At 39.8% G+C, this 27,289-nt stretch overlaps 1 protein-coding gene across 2 annotated transcripts in view; it reads right to left on the minus strand.

The window, feature by feature from the left end:
* Nucleotides 1-1,186: 1,186 nt before the first annotated feature.
* The window catches only part of USP46 (ubiquitin specific peptidase 46), a 63,337-nt gene continuing 37,234 nt past the window's right edge, over nt 1,187-27,289 (minus strand). For both annotated transcript variants that reach the window (XM_014594904.3, XM_014594903.3), the window contains 6 exons: nt 23,903-24,132; nt 19,692-19,768; nt 15,519-15,602; nt 14,852-15,049; nt 13,281-13,359; nt 1,187-9,662 (listed from right to left, as the gene is read on the minus strand). In XM_014594904.3, coding sequence (XP_014450390.1) covers nt 9,561-9,662; nt 13,281-13,359; nt 14,852-15,049; nt 15,519-15,602; nt 19,692-19,768; nt 23,903-24,132 — 770 coding nt within the window. In that variant the 3' untranslated portion in view covers nt 1,187-9,560. The remainder of the gene's footprint in view (nt 9,663-13,280; nt 13,360-14,851; nt 15,050-15,518; nt 15,603-19,691; nt 19,769-23,902; nt 24,133-27,289) is intronic.

The raw sequence follows: 27,289 nt of genomic DNA on the forward strand, positions 1-27,289 counted from the left end.
TCCAGCAGATTATTGTTTCCCAAGTGCACGGGAAACAACCAGCCTAATATATAATATTATATCCAAAGATAAGAAGACCATTTTGGCTGAATGTCACATTGGATATTACCTTTGGATAAATTAATTTCTCTTGTGAGGACAATTCTACCAATCTCAACAGAGATGTGTCCACAAAAAGCAGAAGTGATCTTGTCCACAGATTATCCTGTGTAGATCACTTGGTTCTTCTGCATTACATTCTACGAATTTTACATGTTAAAAATAACTAAAAGGAATTTGATTTTACTCATCTTCCATATTTAAATATCTAAATATGCTTATATATTTAAAAGCTTGCTTTCTAAGAAAAAAAAGGATTGTAATTCAAGATTTTTGTCTTCAAAAGAATTACATGTCTTAGATGTGCAATTCTTTGATGTTTTGTTGTGCCATTAATCTGGTAGCATGTTAGCTATAAATTTAACATATAGTCTGACACCTATTTTGATTTTGCTTCTCTTTGGAATCCCGACAGAACAAGAATTCATTTAGACAAGGCTAGAAACTCCAGATTTGGCTTTGCCTGACAGCATAGAAAGTAAAGTGTTTGCTAATGTATAATTTTGAGAAAGAGAGAAGGCTGAGGGGATCTTCCACTTTGACATGGTTTCAGACTCCATGCGCAAACATTTCCCTGCACTACTAGTCCCATATAAATCCCATACCTAAGATTGGATTCTAGTTGTTCTGCTGATCAAATGTGAAGACAATTCTTACTGCTTTTCCTCCTGTTCAGTTTTAGCTCTTCTCATTAACTTTGGGAAGGTCAACTGTGTGATTTGAATAGGTACTGTTAGGTTATGGAACGATATGCATATTTCATCAAAAAGACTGAAGTGCTGCATACAAAGATCATTTCCTAAAACATTTCAAACGCAGCAAACTCAAATGATGAAATATTCTCTCTCAAGCGCATCATGTAAAAGGCAACAAACAGTTCTACCGAAGAGGAAAAGCCCCACATGTCAGACGCTTTCATAATTCTGCATTCAGAAACATGTCATATACTAAATAAGTCTATTTACATAACCAGTGTGCTCATACTGAATTGAGAGCAAGCTCTCAAGCCTCATTAGAGAGAAATAGGATCAGATTTTTTTTTATTTAAATATACATACAAAAGCCTCTGCAAAACAACCCAAAAGAATTGGTTGAGGGAATTCATTTTATTTACAATGTAAACATGTTAACACAGGAAAAAAGATTGTTTTCTTGGTTACTCCTTTGATATCAAACATAGATATGCATTACAGTTCTGTGGATGTTGTAGGTTTTAAATACATGTAAAAACAACTATAAAACATGACTGTTACATATAAATACAGATCATAACTGTATTTTTGTATACTGTATGCTCAGTAGATAACATACACATATGTAATATTTCACCTTGCTCAGTATTTTAAAGCTGGATCATAAATCAATGTTAATAATATTAACATTTCTTGCTCCATTCATAACTTAGATACCAAAGTGGATATTGTGCATGGAAATTATTGAAATAGCTTATTTTGACTGCATCCCTTAGGAAAGAAAAGAACCAGAAACAAGGAACACAGTTAAAACCTTCTGTTTTCTTGTCTTCGGTCAAACTGACCATTCCACAACTAATACCTCTAATACTGGAATTAATGACATGAAGGCAATCACAAAGCATAACAAAAGAAAGCATGATCAGTCTTGAATCAGCATGAAAAATTTATATGGGTGAAACAGATAAAGGAAAAAATGGCCATTATTAAACATATCCTGTAAAGACCCCTCCTGGTTATAAAAAAGGACTTCTTACACTCTAGAAATGTTTAATGCTGAAAAATGGTTTTCTTTGAGTTTGAGCTGCTGAATTTTATAATGAATCATGAGACAGAATACCTAAATGTGTCCCCTCATGCAGATGTTCCAAATATTACCTCAATTTTCAGCAGCAGCTTGGCAAGTTTCCCTTTTTTAAAATTTTTATATTATTTATTGCACTCATAGTGCTACAATAAATAATTCTTATATTCACTACTTCAAAATCAGACTGAAGTTGCCTCCCCCCACAATCTGAATGGTGTTGTGGAGGAAAACGGGCTTTATATCCAGATATCCACAGGGGCAGGTCCTTGAGCTCTGAGCTCACCAGCTGGTTGGCTCAAGCTGTGGCTGCAGACCCTGATTTTACATAGCTCTATAGCCCAAGGGGCAGTGGCCATGTGTAGGGGGTGCACAGGGGTGCACGTGCACTCCCTGACAGAGCTGGCACACCCCCTGACCAGCCGCACTCCCCACTTAGGTGCTGGGCAGGGGGGGCAGGCAGAAGCGCCAGTGCCCACCCTGCGAGCACTGGCCAGTGAGTGGGAGCGCTGGATGTAGCGCTGCGGCCACTTCCAGAAGCACTGTGGCCGCTTCTGGGAGCAGTGCGGCTGCTTCCCGGTTGGTGAGTTCTGCCGCAAGGTAAAATAGAAGCCAAATTGCAAAATGCAGGTCTGTGAACATGCAAATATGTGACAGTGAGGATCTGAGGGATTGGGAGACAATAGGTGTGAGACAGGTTGGGGGGGAGGGAAGGAGGACTGTAGAACTGGTGACAGAATATAGCTAGTAAAATGCAGACAGGTTACTTGGGGTTATCGGATGGCAGGCTGGTTATAGTGGAACCCTCAGATCATCACTGCCACGTAATTGCATTTTCACAGACCTGCATATTGCGATTTGGTTTCTGTTCTACTCAGGAGAGCACACAGACACCAACAGACTCACCCTATGCCTGAAGAAGGGTGCTTGTGCCCGAAAACTTGCAAAGAACAATTTTTCCAACTATTTAGTTGGTCTAATAAAAGATATCACATTTACCCAAAGAACCTTGTCAGCCTATGTCCTTAGACCAACACAGCTACAACCAAAAATCCCAAAGAATGATAGTAACTCTAAGACTGTGAATAAAGGGAAATATGTTTGGTCTCAGATCTAATTGCTCAGACAAATCCAGTAAGCAAACCTCCTGGGGGAAAAGAATCATTAATGTGTAAAAAACACTTAGGATTAGCCCAGATGGCCACAACAGGAGGGTGAATGCCTTCTGACAAGTATCCTGACCTTGTATGCAAAGGTGGTATGTTAATCTAATAGGTTCCTGTATCCAGAAATAACTCAAATTATTTCTTTGAAGTACTGTGTGTTAACTGGAAGAAAATTTAAAAGGCTATCTGTCAGAGCTTCTTCAGCAACATTTAGAAGTTAGGTGCTATGTTAAATCATGAAGAAAAATACCAGTATGTAGTTGAAGCTGTTATAAATGAGAGACATTATGGTCTTTTCACTGCCCAAAAACAAAGGACATTATCCAAAATGGTACTAAGATTGTTCTAAGCAATATTATAAACAATGGACATATGCTCAGACAAGAAGAAAGAGCTTTATTGGCATGGTATGTAGGGCGTGTTATACTAATCCAAAGATAGCATGGACACTGACCTAAAAAAAATGTCGTGTCTTTGACAATCTTTTACCACAAGACTTCTCTTACCCAGTTATCTCTTGTCTCTGTGTGTACAGACGGCTTGGGGAGGAATGTGCAGAGGACAGAACCACTGCCAAGTACAAGGGACAATGACAGTTGTAGTTCCTTAGCTTAAAACATTAAAAACTGCCAGGTGCTCAGATACAATGGCAACCCGGAGCCATTATACATATGATCAAGTAATTTTTAGGTAGATAGGGGGAGAAGAGTGGCAAGTGTAACTTGGGAGGAAAGGTATTAATGTATATGGGAAAAATAAGTAAACATTTCTGTGGAGTTGATTTTTTAAATGGTGGCTATTTGTAGCTGTCTGGAATATTCAGTCCCTTATGGATTGGCAGATGTGGGGGGGAAATATAATTTGATTGATTCTACCACCGAACATATGATCAGTCTAAAGACTGACTTTAAGTTTAAAAGCTAAATGTGAGTAATACTTCTAATATGTGTGTATTAAGCATAATCAATACTTATTTTATACATAAATTCATACCGTGTATTATTCACATTTTGATTCTAGACTTGAAACCATCTTTTGACTCACTAGGAGAATCACAGACGTACAACTCAAATGTTACTGTGTGCTATATTTCACAGACAATTCTCTAGATAGAGAATTTTTTTTACAAACTTTATTTCAGAGGCAAAGGCAAAGTGTTTGATTGAAGTTTCACAAGATTGACATTATTGCTTAAAGTGCTTGGGTTGATTACATTAAAAATCAAAGTACATATCAATTAAAACATAAGGCTAAATAATATTAGCTACACAAATTATTATAGAAATAAAGTAAATAGCATGGTTACAGAGAAATAAAAAAGCAAATAAATTAAAAAATTACACTGACAAAAGATACTAGAATATAGCAGGTATAAAGACAAAAATCCTTAAAACTTCTAAACGCATAAATTATAAAAGATAGTGCCCAAACTCTTTGGCCACAAAACAGCAAACAAGACACCAGGCATTAAGAGCCTGTTGCTGAGAAGTGCTGAATAATTGGGAGGTGCAAGTTTTCAGCAGCTCTCAGGATCAGGCCCCAAACACACAATACTGTAACATGAATACAAATGAGAATGCAATGCAATGCAATGCAATCTCTGAGGACAAAAGCCACATGTAGTCAAATGCTAGAACCTATTATAATATATAACAGAAATTCCAGTTACGTTTTAGTTCAGGTATGCCTGCACCAGGTAAGAAGATGCTAGGGAATACTGCCATGAAAACATGCCCCACCCACTCAGTTCTACTCCGTGCATACATACAGCTAAAAACTAGCATGTAGCTGCTTTCTGACACATGCTTAGGGTTAACCTAGAGCCACTCTGAATTTTAGGTGTGCTCTATTCTAGTAGCAGCTATGCAATTTTTTTCAACATGTGGTACATACAGAACAAGAGCAAGTTGGTGGGGCATTTTCAGAGCAGTGCTCCCAAACATGCTCCAGCACTGTGTAGACATGTTACTGTCTTTACTGAATTCAGTGCATAAGAGACACTTGTTGCTTTTTCTTGCTGCAGCTGCTAAAGGAATCAGACTTGAAAATGTTATTTTATTGAAATACACTTGAAATCCATTGAAATGGCATGGGTGGCTGGGATGGTTGTGGGTGTTTTATTTTCAGCTAAATATCCTGCTTTCATTAACCTACTTCTTCTCTAAGCCCTTCTTCTATTGCCAACTACTATTCTCCAGAAATAAAATACTGACAGCTTATTCTATGACATATAAAAGTTCAGTTTTGAGCTTACCCTCTATGATAACTGATTACAGAGTGTACTAAAAAGCTTCCTTAGGCTTAGTGGAATAGAACCAAAAGTGTTCTTTCCTATAAATAAGAACATTGCAATAACACATATTAATATACAACTAACAAGAAAAGTGTTACACAGAAAATGGATCTCATGCAATGGCATGTGACACAAATAATGAACTTCAGTTATCTTTTGACTTAATCTAGGCAAAGCTCAATACACTAAGAACTGACACTGCATAGGAGCACAAAATGTTGTTGAACATCTGTGCTACAATTTCTCTTTTATCCCCACTCTCCTCAGTTGTTGGCTAGAAAAGCTTTGATTGTCCCAGATTTTTTCAAGTCTTTCCTGATGGGTTGGAATTATGTATATAAAAACATGTGGAAAAGGCATTATGCATTTATTAGCAGCTGAGTATCTTGGCCTCCATCCAGCAAAACACTTAAGAATGTGCTTGACTTAAACCAAGCAGTGTTTCCACTGACATCTGCCTAAAATAGCGCATGGTTAAGCAAGCCAGGATCAAGGTGTTTTGGTGTCTTGTAGGACTAGTTTTGAACCAAGGATAATAAAAAAAAAATGAAGTTATGATTTTATAATCACCAGTCAAAACAAGGATTCCCTGTTTTAACTGGTGCTAAAACAAAATTAGTATCAGCATCCTGTACTTTACAGTCTTTACAAGGCTGATGTCAGGCTATTGATTTTTGGACTTGTATCAAAGTTTTAAATCTTTTCTTGAGCTAACATAAACTTTCTGATTTAACATCCCTGCAGCATGTTCATAAAAATCCTTTGGGTCTCTACTAATGTATCACAAAAATGTTGATAGACACTTTGTTTTATTCATTTTTCATAAAATGTGAAAAATCCTATCATAATAATGTTACTGTCAACTAGCATACTGTAACTATCTATATTTATTATCCACCATTAGTCTTGTCTTGTATCCAGAGAAATTAAAAAATTAGCAGATGTAGAATCCTAGATTTTATTTTGTAAATATTGCTTCAGTATTCAGAATTTAACTAAATAAAAATATTTTTCAGTAAAGTAAATCCAAATATCTAAAGCATTTCCCAAAATTTAGCTCCACTTTAAATCATCTCTAAATGCAAAACTGTTTTTCATACATACATGAACCCTAAATATTCAAGTTATACATTGGTGGTGGTGGTATATTTTAAAGTTTAACAAAGCTGCTAGAACGCGTTTGTGAGAAAATTGCAAAGTACAGAACATGTGTCTTACTAGTTAACTTTGATTTAGAAAGTGCATTTATTCACAACTAGAGTATAGTCTCAATCACCAGGCAAGTTGTAGATATATTAATTATACAGAAAGATATGAATGTTCATTAAAATTCCATTACAGAAGACAGTTTTACTCACTTCAGCAACTAATGCAACTCCATGGACATCAATGGAGAAGGATCTCATTGACTTCAAAGACAACTAACAAGCTTTATTAGGCCAACCCAAAACTAGTATTTGTCTTCTTTGTTGAAAGATAGACATTTGTATCTCACTGGGCACATGTATACATGCAATTAGTGCGCCTGAATAAACTCCAGCACAGTTCACATCAGAATTAATTGCTCCTGGACGCACCATTTGCACAGGTGCCTGAGACTGCAGCATGCTGTGCTGGAGTAGCTGAGCCCCAGCTGGCAGGGGGTCCCAGGGGTCAGCCTGCCAGCCTGGGGCTGCTCTGGCCCAACTCAACCTGTTGTGGAGGGGCTGGCTGGAGTAGAAGGGTGCTTCACTGTGGGGCTAACTGACAGGCAGGCCCAATGCTGAAGCACCCTCATGTCTCAGCCAGCCCTGTCAGTGTCTATACATGCATTGTAGAGGAGTAAATAACTCCATTATAGGATAATACTTGTATCAGGCAGTACTATCCTATGGCAGAGTTAACTAGTTTACTCTGCCCTAATACCAATGCACTTGTAGCCACTGACATTTTACTGTGGAGCTAATTAGGCAACTGCATAATAAATGTCTTATGTAGATACACCCTTTGTGAATAAAAGAAAGAAGTGTCTATAACTTTTTTAACCTAATTTCCCAATCTTTACTTGTATGAGAGCTCCTATTAGAACACTGGGATTACCATATAAATAAAGGCCGTAAGGCTGCATTGTGGGTCTGCTCTCTCTAACAGCATGAGAAATAGTTTACACATTTACAGATGAAAAATCCACGTTTGTTTTTTTCCCCTCCACTGTAAAGTGCTGTTTCCTTATGTTACAAAATGGCCAGTGATCATTTCAAATAAGCTTCAAACCATGTTATATCAAAGGCTAATATTGCATGTTCACTATAAAGTAATAAAAAATAATTTCACATTCACAGTAGTCGTGTAATGCCAGGAAGGTTTTTCACTCTCATAAAAGAAATGGAGATTCAAGATTCAACAGTATTTTAAACAATATATCTAAAAAAAAAAAAAAGAAAAGATTCAGCCATAAAATTGCAGTCAGCCATCTCAAAAGAAACTACTAAGAACAAGAATTTCTACTACATACATATTTACATACATACATACAAAGTGAAAATAAGTCAAAGTAAATACTGTGAAATGATGACAGTTTCCACGGGTACTGAACTCTCCTATAGGGCCAAATCCTTCTTCTAAAGATAATGGGAGCTTTACCATTGACTTCACTGGGAACAGGATTTGACCCTTAGGGTAAGTCTCCATTGTTTCCTCAGGAACACCAGTGAGAAGCATGACCCACCCACCTACTCCTGCTGTGCAGGTGCCAAACCCAGAAATGAGACAATGGAGCCACTGCAAGTGCACTCCTGAGCTCTCTTGTCTTACAGTGGTGAGAGATGCTCCCATTTCTGAGGCTGTTGTGCAGAGCAAAAGCAGGTGGGTAGGATATGGCTTTTGGCAGCACTCCTGAGAGTGCCTCAGAAGCAGTAGAGACCTTCTTTGATTTGGGTCAGCTATCTGATATAAAAGGTTAACACATCATCAATCCCTTCTCAGACCCTACTGAAATCTCCATCTTTCCTCCTTCCTAGCTAAGTATTTCTAGTATTACTTGCAGAGTGATTTAACAGCTAGAACATGATGACTTCCAGCCAGCTTTGAAAATGCAAAACAATTAACAGTCACACAATACCTCTTGATAGCTCTGAAATCATGTTTTCACCTGAACCTGTCTAAGATATCCTGGCGATCAAGATGTTGACAAACATAACTATTGATGCTGCATGTAGTTAACCTATCACTACAAGTATGAATTATTAATTATATTATTTTAAAGGTGCTCTAAATTGTAAAAGCATGGTCCCCATCCTAGCAGGTGTCAAGCATCTACAGATCCCACCGATGCCAACTGAAGCTGTTGGTACTCAGCATGCTATGGGATCAATGTTATAGACCATGCCAGCAGCATCACTTAACTAGGTTGTGAAATTGTAGCCCTGATTTATGAGACATGTTTTGTGCAAACAATATTGGAAGATCTGCAAATTCAGCTATGCAAACAAAGCATCATATTGTTCCTTTTAGCAGAAAGATAAGATCATTCTTTATACAAGTACCTCAGCTGTGTCATATACAGAAGAACTTCTCTCTCACTTTTCCCCACAAAACACTCAGCGCCTTTCTAGGCCTTGGAATCAAAAACTGTCAATCACCTCATCTGTACTATTTCATGAAAAAAAGAAGACCAGGTGCATAGTATTATTTTGTTCCACTGTGATTTAAATCTCTTTATATGGATTTTAGTCTTGAGGTTACCCATTTAAAGTTTTAATAACCCAAGATTAAAGGATTTGGGAAGAATATCTTTCTAGCAGTGGAAGGTAATGTGACAAAATCCCTTCTACACTGAACACTGGTAACTACATTTTAGTATCTGTTCAAAGGAATGCTTTTTAATTTGACACTTCAAAGCCATTTAGAAAGTTTAAACAATTTGCCCTACATATAATGCACACATCCATAGAAAAAGTGATTCCAGCTCAGTTGTATTTAACAGATGACCTCAAATCCTGTTATCTGTAAATATTAGTCCATATAAATTCTACTAAGATCTGACTGCAATTAACTCTTGAGTCAGACTAAAGAAACCCAAAGCGCTGCATGTCAAATTGAATGGTTATAGTTAAAAACACATCAACTATTTAGTAGGAGACATGGTAGGTAATTGTTCAACCATACAAGATGTAGTCTATTAAGATGTGGTCAGTTAACAGTGCTGATCAGTTTCTCCACTTGCAGCATTTTCACAGTTCTCCAAGTCATTCTCGTGACTGATAGAATAAAATATAACCAGATTCTGAATTTTTTGATATATCAGAGGTCAGACCATAGAATTCTTCAATAGCTTGAGCATCTATTTTCTGCAAAAATAGACAGAGGTTTTTTTAAATACTCACTGGGAACAAAATACTAAGCATAGATTAAATTGATCTCAAAATGCAAAAACAATTGTGTAATTATATGCCTTAGGGTAATGAATAGCAAGCTTTGTTAGCAATTCACAAAGTACAAACTTTTTTTTAATGGCTTAGAAGCCAAATTCTTCTAGCTTCAATCACTGAAGTCAATGGCACTGCTTGTTTGAGTAAACCGAGTGGGGTGTGCCTCTAGGTAGAGAAGCATTCTTTACATAAATGGAGATTCTTTCCTTGCTAGACAATAGCAAACATAGGTACAAAGAGTAAATATGATTTAAGGTTTCTATAAAAGTAAGGGGAGAATAATCCTAAACACATTGAACTTTGGTTTTCTCCAGAGGTACTCTAATTCTTCCTTTTTTTCCCAGTTTTTTCAAGTTACTGCAATTCAAAATTTGCCATCTTTACTGACATTTAGGCCTACAAGTTGTACCACTGAAATCAATGGACTATTTAAGAAGTTAAATACTGGCTGTCAGTAGAGATGAGGCAAAAATTGGCTCAAAGCAGATATGGACATTGTTCCTTGCAGAGTTCGTTAGTCAGCCAGAGAGATCACTATACAGTGTCAGGATGTGCTCCCTCCTTCCAGACAATGTGTGTGATACTGATCTCACAATACTCCATTGATTCTAATGGATTTGTTCCTGACTTATATTGGTGTGAAATCAGAATGAGGCCCCTAGCCCTGGGAGCATACTGAAGTTATTTTGTAGTGTTTGCTTAGCACTGTACTGCACTGCACTAAGTATGGGCCACCTTCTGTTCTAATTTACCCCCAAGTAAATCCAAAGTGAATGAAGAAGCCAGCCTTACTTTAGTGATGTAATAACTTTTTTTTTCTCAATTTAAAATCCCATAACTTTGAAATCTGAAAACTGACACCAATGTTGCAGTCCATGCTAATTCAAAACAGCCAAACACTGCAACATTCGTTTCTAGCCCTCAGCTAAGTGCAGACATTGGGCGGGAGAGGCAGGGCTGGGGGTTAGATTGGGTTAAAAAGGGCCACCCAAACTAAAAGTTTGCACAGGTGTAGACTTTACACTTACACTTGATCTCAATGATTGGAAATCAATCTAAACCTGTAATAGTACAGAAGTTCTGCACACATAGACAGCAGGCCTGTGCAAAGAGAAATATTCGATTCGGATTTGGATCTGGCTGATTCACAGGACAATGATTCAATTCAGAGATTTGGATCACTGTCCCAAATCAATTCTGCACTGATTCAGAGAGATTCGGTGATTCAGCCGTAGACTACAATGGGGAATCACTGAAATACCTATAACTTTGTCATTTGGGGGCAGATTTGGATGAAAACAGTAGGGATTGTAGCCCCTTCTGAGGACATGAAGCCTGTCAAGTTTCAAGGACATAGATGGAGGGGTTTCTGGGAAACTGCACCTCAAGATGCTGAAAGCAAAACTCGTGTCATGTGTGTATGTTAAGGCAGATTTGGATGAAAACAGCAGGGATGGTAGCCCTTTCTGACGGCATGAGGCCTGCTCGGTTTCAAGGAGATAGGTGCAGGGGTTTCTGGGAAACTGCACCTCAAGGTGCTGACAAGCAAAACTTGTGACATGGGCGAGTGTGTGTGTTAAGGCACAGCAGGATGGAAACAGCAGGTATGGTAGCCTGTAACAGGGGGCCCAATGCTCAGGTAGAAACAGCTCACAAAAGGGACAGAAAGGCTGCAGACAGAGGCTGATGTGCTGTTTCTATGTCCTTCCCCCAGAGCACTGTGACTGGAAGGGGACTCAAAGAAAGATCACAGTCACTGGCCAGCTACAGATATCAGTCCCGTCCTCCCCCCCCCCCCCCCCCAAAGACTGCCTTCCGAATTGCCAAATCTCCAAATCTTTTTCCGAATTGATTTGGAGGCTCAAAATTGATTGGGGTTGTCTCTCAATTCAATTTGGATTTGGTGATTTGACCTCCAAATAGGGCCAAATCTTCTCTGAATTGTATCAGTGACCGAAGCTTTGCACACCCCTAATAGAAAGGTCTAAAAATGATGGAACATGGTCTAAGATAGATTGATGTACACACAAACTTAATTGATCTAGGTTACACTAGTTCATGGAACTTCAGTATAGTTACCTGTGCAGCCTCATGACTGGTAAAGTCCAGCTGCTGGCCCCAGTCCCAGGGCTGTGCTTTTCATACCTGTCGCCCTGGCACCAGGCTATTTTTAGTCCCCCAGCCCTTTGCCATGTCCCCACATAGACCAGCCAGCCCCCGCATTCCAGAGGTCACTCCCCGTGCCAGTTTTATCAATGCTGCTGCCAGGAGCTGACCAAAGTATCAGTAGGGAGAGGGGTGGGAGGTACAAAGTTGCAGGTTCCCTGGGGAGGATGTTGGGGGGCTAAACATAGCCTATGGTTCCTCTCAAGCTCCCTCACAGACCCTGTGAGCCCCTATGATCCTCCTAACCCTCCTGGACTCCACCAACAACCTCATGGACCCCATTTACCCCAGCTGATCCCACCTGCCCCCAATCCTTCCTGTGGATCCTGCTTGTGCCCTGATTCTTCTGCAGATATTGCCTGTCTGCCACCCCTTCAATCACTCCTATGGACATAGCCTGCCTCCCTCCACCCCCACAATCGCTCCCGTGGATCCTGCCTACCCTCCCCACCCCCCAATTGCTCCTGTGGACATCATTTGTTCCACACCAATCACTCCTGCAGATCCTGCCTGCCCTCCTCACTTCCCCTACTTGGTCCTGCAGATGCCACCTGCCCCCCACCCCCCAATCACTCCCACATATGCCATCTGCTCCCCATACCCACAATTGCTCCTGTGGATCCTGCCTGTTCCCTCCCCCCCCCAAATGCTCCCATAGATCCTGCCTGCTCCCCACAACCCCCTGATTGCTTCCATGGATCCTGCCTGTTCCCCCACATCCCTTCCACATACCCCCAATCTCCCCCAAACCTGTTTGCCCCTCCAACCACCCCCCAGTACCACTCCATCCTGACTAACCTTAGATCAAGTGGCCATTTTTAACATGATCTAACCCGCCCCCCTAACCTCCCAGAATGTCTGCACTTAGCCATAGGTTTTAATGTATTTTAACTTGACTTGATTAGATTTAGAAAACCATTCAAAAATAAAATAAATATCTGGTCTAAAAACATTTTATGTTTATCTGAGAGAAAATAAACACTGTTAACATCAATGGGAGTTGTTCTCAAGTAACCATTTCAGGTTTAATCCTTTTGTTCATAATCTTACTTTTTAATAGAGATGAACCCGAACCAAAACTACATCACAACACACTCTGCCTTTTTACAGAATTACAATCTAAACCCAGATCAAGGTCAGAATTTAATGGATGAAATGTAATAGTGTGAAGTCAAGCACACAGGAATGAATAACAAGAATTGCTACTATACTCTTGGAGGCTTATGAGTTGAAAACAGAAGTAGAGAAACAAAGACGAGGGGATTTTAGTCAATAGCACACTGAGTGTGAGCAGTCAGTGCAATGTGGACAGAAAATGGATAAGTGAACAAGTGTATTGCTAATAGTCATAATCAACATTAGCATACTGACCTCTACAATGTCATCATCAAACAAAAGCCAAAATCCATGACTTTTTACAATGGTAATATAATGACCACGATTAGGTCCACTAAAAAAAAAAAAATTAAAGCATCAGGGTATATCATGATAAGTGATATGTTGAAAAATACATATTTTGATTGAAGTTTCTTATGAGATAACCCATATTCCTAAGCAATCATGTCATCCTCCTTTCCTTTTTATTGAAATGTCTAAAGTGAATCAGTTAACTGAAAATCCAGTGTCCTCTTACTATTGACATTATAGTAGTTTACATATCTACTTCAAAAGTATTTGGCAGTTTGTTGGTGGCAGGCAGAAACTATTGCAAATATTTTCAAAAACTCTGAATAAAATTTAAATAAAAAAAAAGCTGGTTGATATTATATATAAAAATAAAAATAATTATCTCCTACTGGATGCCAAAGGCAGGCAATAGCTCACTTTTCAATTGGTTCACTAAGCTTCTTCCTTATTCTCCATGCTTGGCAATCTCCAACTCTTGTAGTCCCCAGTTATAGCTACCTTTCTTCATTCAAACCATTCTTCTTTCAGTGCTAACCAATCCTTAAAATTAGTCAGATTTCTAAACCACTTCTAAGCCACTTAGTAAAAAAAAAAGTATATATAAAATCTCTCCTGCTAAAATTTAACTATACTCTCTATATGTGTTTCTAACCTTGGTGGCCTTGGGAATGGAGAAACAGAGCCAGATTCTAATTTTAGGTATGCTCACATAAACCTATTTAAATTAGACTGGATTTGTCCCAGCTTAACTGAAAAAAATCTGAGTGAAGCCAGAACATTATTCCCCATGGTTTTGGGCTGGCTTGTAATTATATATATGTATTTTACATACAGTGTGTTTCATAATAATTCACTTTTACATAACCTAAAATAGACCACAAACATGCAAACAGATTTACCAGGCAGATTCTTATTCCCCTATGTTTTCTGATATCATAGTGACTCAGCACAGATCAAACCCAAAGCCAAAATTCTGGATATGCCTGTACAGTATTGGCAAAGAAATTAGGCAATGCCTTCATACATAATTTCTCCTGTCTCATTTCTATAGACCACAGGTACTAGTTTAAAAAAACCCGCCCTGGAAACAGAATTTTAGTCCTGGGAAACATTTTTCATTTCAGATTCTTTTGTAGAAAAAGTTGGAATCTGGAAGTTTTTAAAAGACTTATTGGACACATCTACACATGTGCTTTAATGCACAGTAGCCTATTTTACTGTTCAGTAGAGCCACATCAAAACCCATACTAATATGCTAATGTGCAGTAAAATAGGCTACTGCACATTAAGCATCACTAAAAAAAGCAAGCACTTTCGCTACTGCACATTAGGGCAGCCTAATGTGCATTTATTTACTACCTTACATTAGAGGTACTAAATTAATGTGCAGTAGAAAAAGTACATTAATGAACGTGTAGATGCGCCCATTGTATTTAAGCCAATCTTGTGACTTTACGGAAATTTCTTCTGAAAGCTTCTCGTGGACATCACTTTTGATATAATAATAATTTAGGGTATACTCAAATGCACTTTACCTGCCACAGTGAACAACAACAGCCACCAAGTCATACATGCGATCCAAGTTGATAGCATCTCCAGATGTGTTGAAGAGACGCAGCTCCAGAGGAAATACCACACGGTAAGACAGCTTAGTATATCTGTGTAGCTGTTCCATGTATTTGAACCTCTTAAGGTGCAATGCAAGGATCATTGGAAGCTTTTTTACTCTCATCCTATGAAATTATTAGTAATGGTCTTAGAGTGTATATCATGAAACTCTAATAATTTCAGTGCTATTCCTACCTCAGTCTTACAATTAAACATACACAGAATTTTCTGGGGAATGGTGTTTAGGTCTAAGACATTTGGCTCCACCTCTTAAGTTTCAAAGTCCGTTGCCCAGGAGAGGTATGGGAAGAATTAAAGACACCTGTGCACAAGGAGGCCTGTATTCAGGATGCCAAACTCAGGCTTGAGATAAGCACAAATAAGTGGGAATAAATGGGAGCTGTGCTGTCTCACATCAGAATCACATTGGATTCTATGAAAGTGTGGGCATAAAGCTGCAACAGCCCAAGTGCCAGTTGTATCAAAGAGGTGGTAAAATCCCTCCTCTCAAAAATGATCCAAAGGAAAAAGTGGTATTTCACATCAGAGGCAGTTTACTTGAACAGGGGTTAAATTGCACTGATCTTTACCCACCTTTTCTGGGCCTCTTGTTTACTGCAGCAAGTTTCACAGTAGTATTTCTGTTCGCTACATAATGTTTCTGTGTTGCTGAAATCCCTGCAAACAAAGAGAATGCTTAGATCTTAAGATTTCTTAACATTCTTCCTTTAATGGCATGCTTACACTGATCAAACTAAAAACAAATTAGACACAGTGCATGAAATCCTGCCTTTGCTGAAGTCAATGGGAGTTTTATCCAGTTTCTAAAACATGTATATTATAAACTTTTATCATATACATTATAACATATTCTGATGCAGCAAAGCATTCAGGCCCTGATTTCCAAAGAATCTTCTTGGTCTCTGTGACAGAATCTACAACCTTTCATTAGCCACCTAAGCTCCCCATGAGTGGGGAGAATTAGGCATTTCAGAATGGAATCCATAAAAAAAGGCACGCTGGGTAGGGAGCCACCCAAACTACCGAATATGAAATGGCAAGGACCAGGGGAATATTAAACCCTACCTCTATCTGGGGCTTTGATTTTTTACTCTAGCCCTCCTAGGAGGTGCCTCCTGTCACTCAGGATGCACAATCCTGAACCTTCTCCTTGAGTTGGGCTCCTAAGTCCCAGGGGTCCCTCTTTACTTTTAAAGACAGGAAGACCCAGTGCTGTTGCTCCCCTTTTGTGCACCTTCACTTCCTGCCACTACATGTTTGCTGAACTCAATCTGGTAGGCATGATCTAAGAATACTTTCTTGATTAAGCCCCTCAGGTGATATATGCAGAAACATACCCAGTTTTTTAATGGCAGTGAGTTTTAATGTGAGACACAGCTTTTGAGCTAACATCCATCTGTGTCCAGAAACACAGCTCTCAATACCTGGGAAACCATATTGTAAAAAACTGAAGTGCAAACCAATGGATTTTAGGCACCTATAGGATTAGGCTACATCTAAAAAAGGAGTTTTGAGGACTGCAGTTGTGGCATTAGCCACCCAAGTACTACTTAAACCCTTTCATCTAGGCCTTAACAGCACCTATACACATGATGGATGTCTGCTCTGACGTGAGCTAATTAGCACGTCGAAGCAGACTCGAGTCTGCTGGAGCATCTTAATTAATGCGCTCCAGCAGCTTGTGTGTCACTTCTATTCAGCGTCCCTGCACTTCAAAATGGCTGTGGTGACACCTGAACTAAAGCTTATCAAACATGCTTTAGTTCAAGTGCCCCTGCCACCATTTTGAAGCATGGGACACTGAATACACGTGACACTGTGGGTGCTTTAATTAGAGCAGCTCTCAGAGCTGCTCTAATTAAAGCGCCCACCCCTCCACCCCAAAGCACGTGTATAGACACCCTAAATGTGTACTTAATTTATATGAGTATACCCTTTGACTATCTGTGTTTAAACATCAGGATGTTCTAAAGTATTTGCTGGACTAGGAGCAAATGGGTAGTATCTCAAGTCAGGGAGCTATGAGAGTATTAAGAGGTTTTGGTGCCATTATCCTCACTTTCGCTATTATTTTACCAAATGAGGAATAGTATTTTATGGAGTAGTATTTTATGGAAATTTAGCACTTAAATGCAAATATCTCCTTCTGGGATTCCAGCAAGATTTGTATGCATAAGGATTGCAAGAGTGGGGAAAGGTATTTCCAACCACTGCTATACTATTTTCAAGACACTTTTAACACTTTCTTTTAATCTTTTCATTAAATGGAGAAAGATTTGATTGAATTATATTTATATTATTTTCAGTACTAGTCTTATTTAGAACTTCCCATAGTTCTTTTTTGTGAGCTCTGTCCAGCAGTCAAAACATCCATCTGTGTCCAGAAGATGGACAAGCTTGCAGGTGTTATTTATTTAAGTGCCCAATAAAAATAGGAACATATTTAGCGGGGGAAAAAAATTTTGTTTAAAAAGACTGTAGCTAGAAGTCAGGATCAAAAGCAGCGAGTCAAATGGTCTTTACAACTCCTTGAGGAAATAAAAATAATTGACGCATAATTTATTTTGTTGTTAGAGGAATTTTTCTCTTGCAGTTTGCCAGATCTTTTACCCAGTGGAAGAGAATTATGTTGCAGACTTGTATTCTTAGGAATGCTTGTAGTGAAAACATTTTAATCTGAAGAAGTGAAAAACATATTTTACTGAAATATTGCCCCTAGCAATATTTCTATTTTAGTCTGTTTTTCAACACTGTATTCATATTGTAAAGATGCACCAAAGTGATTATTTTCATAAAAGATAGCCAGGTAAGCATAGTAAAATAATAAGAGTTCATGTTCCCTATAGACAAAGACTGCAGAGTCATTTATGTCCATTTTCTAATGAAGGGTACTGTATTAAAAAGGGCAGGAAAAATCCAGATTCCAGCTTTATTTATACTTATTAAACAGAGATTTTTCTTTGTTTAAAAGGCCATCTCAAAAGATAGTGGTTGCTTATTCTCTGCCTTGCACATTTTGTAAGTAGCAATCTGCAGCTACCTTCAAAAAAAGATTTGTATGATTTTGATCCTGTTTTATTCCTGAAATGGAAGATGGAGAAGATTCTTAAATTGTGTAGTTGTTACCTGTAGATGGCTTTGTACTATAAAGTAATGTATGTATGGGACTGGCTATTAGGAAGGATCTCTGAAGAAATACTGAATGCTGAAGGAGAACTCATGGAGGTCAGTTGAGGTCCCAAATGACTGAAAAGTGCAAAGATAGTGCACATCTTTAAGAAACAGAAAAAGGAGAATTTCGGGAAATATAGACCGGTCAACCTGACTTCAGTACCTGAAAAGATCATGGAGCAGGTCTTCAAGGAATCTATTATGATGCATGTAAGGGGAACAAGGTGATCTGGAACAGCCAGCATGGATTAATCAAGAGTAAGTCATGCCTGACTAACCTAATTTCTTTCTATGACAAGGTGATAGGCTATGTGGATGTGGGGAGAACAGTAGATATGATGTAGTTTTTGACTTCAGCAAGGCTTTGGAGACTTTCTCCCACAACTTCTACATTAACAAGCTAAGGACAATCCTGTCTTGAGCAGGCAGCTGCACTATACATGATCTAATGAGGTCCCCTCCCAACCTACTTGGCAAGATTATCTGACCATAGGAATCTCAGGTTCAAAATGTACCCTTTTTAAAAAAAGAACTGCTAGAATGCTCCCTTGGAAAAGAGAGCCCTTTTTAAGCAAGAAATGTTTTCTTAGCTTAGCAATTAAACTTATTACACTGATGGTGAGATGTTCTGAAGGTGTGGATCACTACAAAATCCTATGATAGGATGATACTGAGAGAACAACCCTAAATCTAAAGGTTTTTAAAATGAAATATTAACTGCCAAGATGTTGGCAGTAGTTCTCTGTGGAATGGATCACTTCTGTTTGGTTCAGGAAGTTGTTCACTCCTCACTGCTCTCTTTCTGCTCAATTTTAGTTTGTGTGCAACGTTAAGGAGGTCTCCCTTAAACTCTGAAGATTTTTTTAAAATGTATTTTTAAAAGTTCAAAAGTAATTCTAGAGCCTAAAAGTAAATTTTGGTCTGTTGATATCATTGGATTAAGCAAAACATAGTGTTTAAATACAGATATTGATTTATACGACTCAGTGCCAAGACTCAAGATATTTAAAATCCACCCAGTACAACCAGCCCTTCTAAACATGGCATTTAAAATGCAACTTTCAGGGATAATAGTTAAAAAGTTGTCAGATTCTGTTGTACTACAGCTTTGCTACAGAATGGGAACTTGCAAATAAACAGGATTACTTTTCGCCTTTAATTGCAGAATAATACACAAAGCAACAGATTTTTTTTTTTTTTAATCGCTTGTGTCTAGGAGCTAGGCTGCCCGTTTAGCACAACAGATGCTTCAATTTTGGTACACGCATAAGTTTTAACCAGCAAAGTGCTTGAGCACTAAAGTTGAGCAAAAATCCCAAAGAATCCAACTGTTATTCTGAAGGATCTTTTTCTTCTCTCTCCTGCACTCATGGTAAGATACCAAACAGTAAAATATATTCTTATTCGGTATTCCACTGTTATACGAATATCCTATTTAGTCTCGTCTACTGCTGCTCAGAAATACCTTGTTAAAAATGCTAATAATAGCTTTTATTTTGTCTCTCCTAGACTAGCAGAACTTAGCAGAGTTGAGTAGAAATATCAAATCTATTTATGAAACTACCATTCATTTACCTTAGACAGTGAGTAATTGATGTGTTTTGCTCCACATCAACAGAAAGGTCAAGAAAATCTTCATCTTTGCTACTAACCTGTAACAAAAACCATATATGTAAAATATACACAGTAAGAAGACACATTCTAAATGTATCAGAAACTTAAGTACATAGTTTACACTTGGAACAATTATTACAGATGTAAATAGCAAAAAACTAACTCATTGTAATCTCTTCTGAAAAAGATGTCTGGGTTTATACAAGTATATTCACTGTATTGGTAAACCCATTCACCCGGTTTTTATACCAACCAGTTCTGTGTCTGGCACCTTTTCCATACGCTGATCATACTCAAGTGACCACTACATCTGCTCATATGGCTTCTCAGCACCATATTTCTGTAGCAGCCAATTTTCAGTTAATTTATGACCTTTAGATGCTCATCCAAGAAGCAGCAAAATGAAAAATAGATTTAAATTTAAAATACAAGTTGTTGCTTCTACATGCTCCTAAACTTCTTTTTTATTGTTCTAGGATTAGTTTAAAAAAACCCACAAAAATAATTTTGTCAGTTTTGACTGAGGCTCAGATCACATCACAACTTTCTTAAAATATGTAAAATATGCTGCATTATATGCATAAATTATAATCCTGCATAGGCATTACACAGTTGCGGATAACAATGCAATGATACTATGTAGGTTTGTGTAAAGTGAGAATAAACATGAATGAAAAAAGTATTCAATAAGGCAAAGCCTGTGTAATTTAGCTTTTTCTCATCTTTATTGACAAGTGAGGAAGTAAGCATTCTTGTACCAAGTATTTAATCTTTTGTCTACAGCTGGTCAGAAAATCTTTGGTGGAGGAGTTTTCCATTGGAAGAAACCTGTCAAGATGTAAACTATAAAGTCGTGTTTATTTCAATGAATGATGTTCAGGAAGAAAAGATGGAGAAAGCGATTCTGACTATATTGAAATGTTTTGATATTTTCAGAAAAAAACCCTATTTTTTTGAGGGAGATCTCCAAAATATAGAAAGGTGGTTATGTACTAGGTAGTGTTGAGGTGATGTTGTTACTGTGATGGTCCAGGGAATTTGTGAGGGGCAAGAATTAACATATTTTATTGGACCAACTGTATGGTTGGAATAGGCCATGCAGTGGTCCAAGAATTCTTGTCATGTGCTAGGCAGCTCTGAAAGAAACTGAGTTTGCAGCAGGATTACCCTACAAGCTGATTTTGGCTACTTTTGTAAAAAACAGTCTTGTTTATACAAACAGCGCACACAGACAGAACATTCTGAACTGCTGGGAGTGGCATCTGGAATAACTAGAGATGGGACTGAAAAGCAAAATTCAAAGACAGACTTGGATCCAAACTTTTCCAAAGTTGGAGAGGAACAGAATTCAATATTCTAGAATAAATGCCAGAGTTGGTTCTGAGCCATGGAACTCTGATTCAGATCCCCAAAATTCAAGGCATTACAGAATCAATGTTCTACTTTGGACCCATCTTTGCACCCTCAACCCTACTGACATGGTGAATCTAGCCCAGCTCAGCCCAGGACCTGCACACTGATTGTGAAGAATTTTGATCCAACTGAAGATGCATAGAGTTACGAAATATATCCAAATACAATGAACTGCACCTCTTCAAACAAAAGTCTCCAAGATGCAATTGCATCCTAAATACATACATAGGAAACCACAAAACTGGCAACATCTTAGGGCAGTGTAAACATTGAGCTAGAATTCAAAAGATAGAACATCAAAACTTCAGAGAACATTGTGTCTCTGCAGCTGGAATGAAGAGTAAATCAAGTCCTGTTTGGCTTACCAAATGTTAAGAACAAGAGTAGGCATCAAACCATTCACAGGGTTTAGTGCCTGGTCTTGTTGGCATGAAAGTAAGTAGGAATTTTGCCAATTGTTTCAATAGGTGCAGTACCAAACATTCAGAGAAAGTGTAGGGGAGACTTCCAGTCTGGATCCAGGGAACAGTATATTGTAAAGTGAACGGAAAACTGGATTCTATCTACATTGTTAACAAGTGATAATATGAGAGCTGGTATCTGAATATTTATACTACAACAGAGATAAATGTACATCTATTAATCTGTTCTGCTGCTTTCCAAAGATTGAGACCAACAATACACAAAGATTCCATCATACAAGCTAGAAAATACATTCTTCCTGCAGCCTTGAGAAGCTACAGGATCAATCTTCCTACCACAGCAGTCTTAATGAGCAAATTTTCCTACTGCTGAATCACTAGGACATTACACATATGGCATTTTGCAGTTCTGCAAAAGTTGGCTTTAGTGGCCACATTCAGATGAGCACGGCCATTTGTTTCCTCAGGGACGAGTGCCATTGCTACTTGTCCCCAGGGAATGCCTGTGCCATGTGCAGCCTATCGCATAGCAGGTTACCTTGGATGGGGTAGGGGAAGATGGGGCCAGCAACTGTGCTGACCCAAGCAGCCTTACCTGGGCTTCTGGGGGCCTTGGGGAGCTGCAGCCATGGCACTCTTGCAGCTGGGAGCCTGGCTGGCAGCCAGAGCATGGCTCCAGCAGGCCAGGCTCCAGTTTTGGGCAGCGCACGCTACTGCCACATGCACTACCCTGCTTTTTTAAGGCATGGGTTTTTTTGACCCCAGGTTCTCCCAGGGCCAACCCCCACCCATGCTCAAGGTAGCAGCACAGGGAATGCCTGCAGGTGTGGCATGTGTCACCACAGACCCGTTTGTGCGCGCCACATACTGCACGTCCGCACTTGCCTGGGAACAGCCAGTGGGAGCTTGCCTGAGTAAGCAATGAATGTACGTGCTCTGCAGAATTTAATGAAGTGAGCTCATGTTCACCAAAGCTTTGATTTAGTTAGTTTATAAGGTGCAAATATACCTTGCTTTCTACCTGACTTCAGATTAACACAACTAAGTACCTCCCTCCGCTCTTGTAGGATTTGGCCATACCAGTCTAAAAGGAGACTGTCAACTTTTAAAAAAATCACCTTTTATTTTGGGGGGGATTTTTTAAACTTGTGATTCTTACTAGTATTATTATAAGTGAAACAGATTAGAGCAGAACAAGCTTTTTTCCCAGATGTTTCCAGTCTAATTTCCCGATTATTTCCTAATTTTTCCAGTCTGGTTTCCAGATTCTGATCCACTTATCTCCACACTACTTCCCCAGTGCTTCTGGGTAGCTGTTTGCAAACATGACCTTCCCACCTACTTTTACTCTGTACATGCCAAACCTGGAAATAAAGCTGTGGTGATGGCAACTGAACACAGAGATGTTGAGAGCAGTAGAAGGGGATGGAGGACCACCATTCACCGCCATTACATTTTCAAGTTTGTTTCATGCAGAGCCAAAACAGATGGGAGCGGTGTAACTGGCAACGGCACCCTGGGAGCGTCAGATAGCAATTTAAACAAACCCTTGAGCATGCTGAGTAGCAACTTACTCTCCACTTCCTGTGGGATTTTGGTGGAGAACTGTGCTATCTTGTGATTGGGAGGGATCAGATTTGGTGCTGTGTACATCTGGCAGCACCAGTGAATAATCTATTTTCATTGTTCCCTCTTGCATTCATTTTCCCCTGTTGTTTATGGGGTCCTCACATACAACAGTAGCCGAGACAGCAAAATTTATTAAAATAGGAAAATGTGACTAAAAAACCACAAAAACTGGCAGGGGGTGTACAATCAGGTGTGGTGCTGGAACTATCTTGTACTCATTTTTCAAACATATGAGACTTCAAGTTGAAAGCGTCCTTTAAAACACTGAATAAAATAACACAATACAATCCATCTGTGCTAATGACATTCCTAGGATGAATTAACACAACTTAATCTCCACTTTGCCACTTGTGAGTTATGCAGTTATCCCTAACTTATGGAATAACAAGGCAAATTCATTGCCCATGGCTGCAGCATTCTTATCTGTTTTATTTATAAATATGGTAGGTGATAACAGGAAGCACCAGATCAGCTAATGAGGTATCTAACTATAAAGATATATATTTATGATTGCAAGGTTTGGGGCAGGGTAGCCAAGTTATGCTTATAAAAATATACTTTTAGAAAAGAATATACTCACTTCAAGAAGTAAAGAAAATACAGGAATATTCACATTTCTCAGGTGGCTGAATAGATTCACATATTTTATACATATATTTATCTATATGTGTAAAAACAATGTGTAAGAACAACCACCCCAATGCTTACGGTTTCACAGTTCAAACATCTAGTTTCGTTAGTCAGTGTTCCCTGAAAAATCTCATGCACCCAGGTGAGTTCTTGTTTATTGTTCTCTTCAGTTTCATTCATGTTGCCATTTTTTAATTTTCCATTTTGCTTTTCCTGCTTCTTCTCCTCCTGTAGGATGTCTGCAATGGTGTTTAGCAAGTAATTTAAAAATTCGTGTGCATCTTGCTGCATGTAGTTGTCAAAGAGATCTGCAAAAGACAAAGTCATATGATTGTGCCCATCTCCAAATAGTTTTTTTCCGTGCAGAAATGAATATGCCTAAATTCAGATTTTCTTCCCAAATATGCTTGCCAATTCAACAAGGCACATAAAACATACATAACTAAAGCAGATAAGTAGCCCTACCAATTTCAACAGAACTAGTCAGACGCTTAAAATTAGGTACGTATGAAGTATGTTACTGGATTGAGACCTAGGTTTAATAGAGCTATTTTTATTTTATGTACCGCTTTCATATTGCAATCTTGGAGGTACACTGCTCCTGAAGACACTTTCTGAATCATCTTGTCTGCCAGTAAAAGTCAATACATAATGAGCCACTTTGCCCCCACTTACAAGAAACATGTGGGAGGCATCCCTGAAGAAAAGTCTAAGAAGATCCAGTTGCAGAATGTCCACCAATACTTTTTTTCCTACTGGGGGCTTGGATATCCCCCATCTCCTCTTTCTGATGAAGCAGGTATTTCAGTTCCCCAAATAGTTGTATTTTTATCCCTTTAATGCCATTCTTACCAAGGCACATGCGGCTGTCCATCAGGCATGGGGCTATAGATATATAGACCATTTTCCTTCGTATCGTCTGTGGGGCCGTCACCCACACTGATACGGCTCCTAAGCAGAATTAAACCGTGTTATCAAGAACTCTCCTATTCTCACAAGCCCTTACACACTGAACAGAGTAGTTGCTTAAAATGGAGTACACACCTCTTACCAACAAATAAGGTCCAGTCCTCAGTGAAACTGGATTACTGCCACTACTTCTGGGAATGAGGGGAAGCAGCAGATGTAGCTTTCTCTATGCATATACATACACCACCAATGCCTGTGGTGTTTTGTACTAACAGTGTTCACAGACGTAATGTTCACACTTTTCCCACCTCCCCACAATATCCCTTTCTGTGATCCCTGACAGAAAACCCCTGCAGAGAGGTGCTTGATACAGGTCCCTCTATCTCCCCACTCATGGCTTACGCTAGGTTGCTATAGTCTTGCCCTTACTGTAATAAAAACTTCTTAGACAATCTATGTGCCCATGGAAGATTACAAACTGGGTATATTTTTCATAGATTTCATAGACATTAGGGCTGGAAGGGACCTCGGAAGATCATTGAGTCCAGCCCCCTGCCCAAAGGGCAGGAAGTCAGCTGGGGTCATAGGATCCCAGCAAAATAAGCATCCAGTTTCATCTTGAAGGTGTTCAATGAAGGCGCTTGAACAACCTCCGGTGGCAGGCTGTTCCAGACCTTGGGGGCTCGGACAGTAAAGAAATTCTTCCTTATGTCCAGCCTGAAACCATCTTGTAGTAGTTTGTGACCATTTGACCTCGTCATCCCTTGGGGCGCTCTGGTGAACAAACGTTCCCCCAGATACTGGTGGTCACCCCGAAAAATTGTAGGTGGCCATCAGATCACCCCTGAGCCTGCGCTTTTCCAGGTTAAAGAGCCCCAGGGCTCTCAGCCTGTCATCGTAGGGTCTGCTTCCCTGACCTCTGATCATGCGCGTGGCTCTTCTCTGGACTCTCTCAAGCTTCTCCACATCCTTTTTGAATTGTGGAGCCCAAAACTGGACGCAGTACTCCAGCTGCGGCCTCACTAAGGCCGAGTACAAGGGGAGAATGACGTCCCGGGATTTGCTTGAGAAGCATCTATGGATGCAAGCCAGCGTTTTGGTAGCTTTACTAGCCGCAGCATCGCATTGCAGGCTCATGTTCATCTTGTGGTCAATGATGACCCCCAAGTCTCTTTCTTCCATAGTGCTAGCCAACATAGCACTGCCGAGCCTATAAGGATGCTGCGGGTTTTTTTTCCCCAAGGTGGATAAACCTTGCATTTATCGGCGTTGAACACCATCAGATTCTCGTCCGCCCACTTGCTGAGCCTGTCCAGGTCAGCCTGGATCATCCGCCTGTCTTCTGGTGTGGATGCTTTGCCCCAAAGTTTGGTGTCATCTGCGAACTTGGCCAGTCCGCTTCTGACTCCAGTGTCCACATCATTAATGAAGATGTTGAACAGTATGGGTCCAAGGACAGAGCCCTGGGGGACCCCACTGGTCACCGGACACCACGATGAGTGACTTCCATCAATTACTACCCTCTGGGTCCGACCCTGGAGCCAATTTTCCAGCCAGTGGATCGTGGAGGACCCAAGGTGACAATTGGCCAGTTTCTCCAAGAGACGATCATGGGACACCAGATCGAAGGCTTTTTTGAAGTCAAGATATATGACATCAATCTCTTCTCCCTTGTCCAGGTGATAGGTCACCTGGTCATAGAAGGAAATTAGATTGGTCAAGCAAGACCTACCCACAACAAACCCGTGCTGGCTATCCCTTCAGATGTTGGCGTCGGCCAGTCCATTAAGGATGGCCTCCTTAATAAACTTTTCTAAGATCTTCCCTGGGACAGAAGTCAGGCTGATGGACCTATAGTTAGTCGGATCCACTTTCCTCCCTTTCTTGACGATAGGCACCACATTGGCCTTCTTCCAGTCTTCGGGCACTACACCAGAGCGCCAAGAGTTTTCAAAGATCCATGCTAGAGGCTGGGCTATGATGCTCGCCAGCTCCTTGAGTACCCTGGGATGAAGATTGTCAGGGCTGGCTGACTTGAAGGTATCCAGCTTCTCAAGATGTTCCTTCATGAAGTCAGCATTAATGGAGAGCAGGGGATCACCCTCACCCGGACTTCCCTGTCCCGTAGCGGGCATGGGCGTCCCATGGGGCTGATGAAAGACTGATGCAAAGTACCTATTTAATAGGTTGGCTTTTTCCTGGATGTCAGTTGTCAGTTGCCCCACCTGGTTCAGCTAGGGTCCAACGTTGCCCCTGCTTTTCCTCCGGCTCCCCACATATCTGAAAAAGGACTTTTTATTGTCCTTGATGCTCAAAGCTAGCTGGAGTTCAGTTGCAGCCTTGGCTTTCCTGGTCAGCTCCCTACAGGACCGGACCAGTGCAGAATAATCCTCCTTGGAGGTGACTCCCATCCTCCATCCTTTGTAGGCCTTTCTTTTTAGCCTCAGGAGGTCTGCTAGGTCCCTGGCGAGCCAGGGGGGCTGCTGTGCCCTCTTGCTGCCTTTCCTCCGAGATGGAATATACTTAGTTTGTGCACTGAGGATCCCTCCCTTGAGG

The sequence above is a fragment of the Alligator mississippiensis genome, chromosome 2, assembly GCF_030867095.1.
Source record: "Alligator mississippiensis isolate rAllMis1 chromosome 2, rAllMis1, whole genome shotgun sequence".
NCBI lineage: Eukaryota > Metazoa > Chordata > Crocodylia > Alligatoridae > Alligator > Alligator mississippiensis.